The sequence below is a fragment of the Argentina silus genome (assembly GCF_951799395.1).
Source record: "Argentina silus genome assembly, chromosome: 14".
Lineage (NCBI taxonomy): Eukaryota > Metazoa > Chordata > Actinopteri > Argentiniformes > Argentinidae > Argentina > Argentina silus.
The window spans coordinates 17,387,270-17,392,269 of record NC_139668.1 but is presented as its reverse complement, the minus strand read 5'-3'; the positions used below and the strand labels follow the sequence as shown (position 1 = coordinate 17,392,269).

At 49.7% G+C, this 5,000-nt stretch overlaps 1 protein-coding gene across 1 annotated transcript in view; it reads right to left on the bottom strand.

Annotated features, from left to right (window-relative positions):
• The window catches only part of lpin1a (lipin 1a), a 16,136-nt gene that overhangs the window by 9,659 nt on the left and 1,477 nt on the right, over positions 1 to 5,000 (bottom strand). Inside the window, exons 2-4 of the mRNA XM_083684231.1 lie at positions 3,718 to 3,918; positions 2,764 to 2,859; positions 556 to 881 (exon numbers count right to left, since the gene is read on the bottom strand). Coding sequence (XP_083540357.1) covers positions 556 to 881; positions 2,764 to 2,859; positions 3,718 to 3,909 — 614 coding nt within the window. The 5' untranslated portion in view covers positions 3,910 to 3,918. The remainder of the gene's footprint in view (positions 1 to 555; positions 882 to 2,763; positions 2,860 to 3,717; positions 3,919 to 5,000) is intronic.

The following is a 5,000-nucleotide window of genomic DNA, read 5'->3' as shown; positions in this document are numbered from 1 at the left end:
AACTGATAGTTTAACTACATGTAGTAGAACCACTCCCCAAAACTGGAAATCACAAGCATGTGCGGGCACACACACACACACACACACACACACACACACACACCTTACCCTCCCTTCCCTCTCTGTCTCTCTCTCTCCAGGCTGCGTGTGGCAGCTTGCCCCAGGCCCACAGCAGCCTCCCAGTGTGCACATCAACAACCTCTTTATCTACACTACAGTATATGTTGCCCAGGGGAGGATAGTGGAAGTAGAAATCGGAGGACGGGCTCATTGTAATACCTGGAATGGAATAAGGAACGGTACCAAAACCCATGTGTGTTTGAGCCCGTTCCTCATTCCGTTCCCTGCATTAACCCCCTGACCCTCACCTGACGTTTGTCTGGGTGTAATGAAGCGTTTGCTGAAACAGACGTAGTCTCTTGTGTGTTGATAAACTCACCAAGTCAATTTCCTGTATGTGCAAATATACTTGGCCAAATAAAAGAATTCTGATTCTGATTCTGATTCTGATTCTGATTCTGATTCTGATTCCTCCATGGTGACCTGCGTCCTCACCTGTCGTTGTCTGCTTCTCTCTCCTCGTCAGAGCTCATGTCGATGGTGAACATGTCGTCGTCCTCCGAGTACTCCCCGCTCTCCTCCCTCTCCTCCCTCCTCCCGCTCTCTGCCCGAGCCTTCCTCCTCCTCTTCCTCCTGTTCTTCATCGTCATCCCCCCTCCTTCCCCGGTTCCCGCTTGCTGCGGCCCCAGGGTCTGCACCGGGAGGGAGGTGCTGGGGGCGGGGTCAGAGAGGCGAGACGCGCCCCTCCCCAGCTGAGCTTCCATCAGCTCCGCCCCCTCGGAAATGATGGGCGATGTCGCCAGGTATGATGGCACCACTTCCTGTTGGGACAGGAAACAATAAATAAATATAGATCAACTCTAAGCTAGGCATATTTATTGTATTTTATTTCACTTTTATTTACGTTTGTTCAGTACTATTCTGTTCAGTACTGGATGTGACCAGTGAGACTGTTTCATTAGGGGGTTTTGGCCCTGCCAGGGATTTGGGTTTGGGTTTAGGAACAGGAGACAGATGGTACAGACTTACTCCATTAAGCAAAATACACTGGAAGAAACACACAATTAGTGTGTGCATGTGTGTTTGTGTGTGTGTGTGTGTGTGTGTGTGTGTGTGTGTGTGTGTGTGTGTGTGTGTGTGTGTGTGTGTCTGTGAGACAGTCTACATGTATGTGAAAGAGAGAGAAAGGTGCATATTCACACAAACACACAAACACACACACACACACACACACACACACACACACACACACACACACACACACACACACACACACACACACACAGCAACCTTACATTAAAACCTCAATAACCTACAGAACAACCTCATATCTCAACATTTAAAAAAAAGTATACACTCATGTTATTACTTAATCATAACTGTGCCATGTTAAAGTAGACCTGACCATGCACATCGCAAAACCGCCTAGAGCCACTCACATGCCCCAACAAACCCTCTTGCTCTCCTTTTAACACTCTTCCAGGGTCTCAGAGAGACAGGGAGAGAGAGGGAGAGAGAGAGAGAGAGAGAGAGGGAGAGAGAGAGAGAGAGAGAGAGAGAGAGAGGGAGAGAGAGAGAGAGAGAGAGAGAGAGAGAGAGAGAGAGAGAGAGAGAGAGAGAGAGAGAGAGAGTTGGAGCAACAAGACACACAGACTCCTGAGCCGCGAACGCAGCAGAACGTAAAAAAAATAAAAAAATAAAAGGAATTCTGTTCCATAAATAGTGTTGTGCTCTTCCACAGAGCAGTGAGGAACAGCTATGTTTAGGATGGGGGTTAATCCCATGGCCTTCAGGGAACACTAGACTGCACCCTGCAATCCAACCAAGAGGAACACCACTGAGGAACCTGTGTATCCTGTACAAGACATCTTCAGACACTCGAGAAGGCAAAAAACCCCAAAAGCGTATATTCACTATGATTCATATCCGTTAGTGAATGAGTTGAGGTATGAAGGCCTTTGTGAGAGTGCTAGTGAAACAGGCAAGGACAGGGACGGGATTAGAGCTGAGTCTGAATCAGTGGAAACAAACTCAGTGGACTCAGTGGGAACTGAGTCAGTGGAGTACCTCACTGGGAGTGTTGTGTCTCTTCTGGAGGTGTGTGTGTGTGTGTGTGTGTGTGTGTGTGTGTGTGTGTGTGTGTGTGTGTGTGTGTGTGTGTGGTGTGTGTCTGTGTGTGTGTGTGTGTGTGTGTGTGTGCGCTCTAACTCTGTGAACACCAGGTCTGTGCCCCTCTTGCTGGAGACGGTCCAGTGGCTTGTTCCTGTGTGTGTGTGTGTGTGTGTGTGTGTGTGTGTGTGTGTGTGTGTGTGTGTGTGTGTGTGTGTGTGTGTGTGAGGGCCTGTGGACATGGACTATGTTCCGTTCTTGGACTGTCCAGGCTCCGGTGTCACCGTCAGCCCTCATTGGCTTGTTTCCAGGAAACACAACTCACGTTACTCAACACGCTAACATGTGCCAATATGTTTTGTCTTTCTATTTTCGTCTCCTTGGTCAGTTTTGTGTCCAGTACCACTCCTTAAGTGTACAATAACGGTGTGTTCAAACTCTCTCAGGGTGCTGTGTGACCTCTCCAAGTACAGTACCGGATGTAAGTTGTTGTGTGAACATTGTGGGGGTAGTGTTGGTGGGCGGTGTCTGTTTGGGGTTTGTCAGGCCAGCATATTCCAGCATTTTCCATCATATTCACCAGACGGTACGTACCAGCATATTCTCTGTCTCCTTGACGAAGAAGGCCTCTCCGTTCTCCCCCAGCTTCATGTGCAAACTGACAGGCTCCCCGTTGATCTCCATGTCCACCTGGAGCACACAGGACAGCCATCACTCACTGGTACACTCTGTCTGTCTATCCCTCTATCTGTCAGTCTATCAGATACACTCTGTCTGTCTATCCCTCTATCCGTCAGTCTATCACCCTCTCTACGTCATGTACCCACATCTCTGTCTCTTTCTCTCTCTCTCTCTCTCTCTCCATCCACCTTTTCACCTCCACTCCATCGCTCTTTCTTTTTTTCTTTTCTAATCTCACTTTTTTTGTTTCTCTCGTTCTTGTTTATCTCTCTGCGTCCGGTTAGGTCAAGGGCAGGTTACCATGATTGATTAATCTCTCTGTCTCCCGCTCCCTCTCTCTCCCTCTCTCTTTGAGCCCCTGGCAGAGTGTTAAAAGGACACACACTCTCTCTCCCTCTCTCCCTCTCTCTCTCTCTCTCTCTCTCTCTCTCTCTCTCTCTCTCTCTCTCTCTCTCTCTCTCTCTCTCTCGCTCGCTTGCTCTGATAATCTATATATCAATCTGAACCAGCATCATGGACATAATCATAAGAACCCCACTTTGGCAATCATTTCCCTCCCTCCCTCCTCCCTCCCTCCCTCCCTCCCTCCTCCCCCTCTCTCCCGGCCTCCCATCCTCCCCTTTCTCTCTTCCCCCGACAGTCCAGTCCTGTTATATGCCTTTCTACCCCATACCCTATGCCCCAATGCTCCTTTACCTAGATCCTCACTTTACCAAACACACACACACACACACACACACACACACACACACACACACACACACACACACACACCACACACACACACACACACACACACACACACACACACACACACACACACACACACACACACACACACACACACACCCCTGTCCGTCTGCTCACCACTTTCTCTCTGGACCTCAGCACGCCCATCTTGCCGAAGCGCACGTGGAAGGGCGAGCATTTCAGCGTGCCGTCAGGCTGACGCACCACGATGACGTCGATGCAGCCGGACAGGGTGGCGGGGTTCAGCCCCCGGTACAGCTCCTTCACCTGCACAAACACCTGCCCCGCCAGCTGCCCCACGTAGTTCATGGTCTGAGACTGGGGAGGGAGGGAGGGAGGAAGGGAGGGAGGGAGGAAGGGAGGGCGTGGGACAGACAGATAGTTCATTTTAATTTCACAATGGTGAAACAACAAGGTGGTGAAGACCATTTACTCTAATGAGAATGCCTGTGGATCTCTCTCTCTCTCTCTCTCTCTCTCTCTCTCTCTCTCTCTCAGTGTGATTAAATCCTCACTGTGACCTGGGAGCGGCTGCCTCTGTGACATGGTGCATTAATGTGCTGGAAGTAGCCAATAGAAGATGGGTAAATTGTGGCCATGGAGGGATGCACATGGTCAGCAACAATACTCAAACAGGCTGTGGCATTCAAGCGATGATTGATTGGTATTAACGGCCCAAAGTGTGACAGGAAAACATTCCCCACACCATTCCACCCACCACCTCCACCATGAGAAGGTGTACAGGTGTTCCTGATAAAGTGCTCGGTGAGTGTATGTGATTTGTGCCATCAGTATGAAGGGGCACAGACACACACACACACACACACACACACACACACACACACACACACACACACACACACACACACACACACACACACACACACACACACACACACACACACACACACACACGTGCTTGGTGCCCAGTACATAGTGCTGTTTGCGGAGCTGGCATCAAACAGGATTAATCTGCATGCCATGCCAGTGTCTGAGAAATAGACTGGCAGCAACACTAATGCCCTCCAACCAGAGCAACCAAACAGCTCCCTGGGGAGAGGGAGGACAAACCATGTAAACTATGAGCAAGTATGTCTCTGCCTCTTACAAAGGTGGCGAAATGATTCATCCACGCCAGCCCGTGTGTCTCTGTAACGCTGGGCACAGCATCAAATGATGCATGATGCCATTTTATGCCCCCCTGAGGTTACATATCTGACTGATACCATCCTTAGTCTTTGGCTGTTCACTACCACCTGCTAGTGCTGAGTCAGAAAACACACACACACACACACACACACACACACTGACACACACACACACACACACACACACACACACAGACACACACACAGACACACACACACACACACACAGACACACAGACACACGCACACACA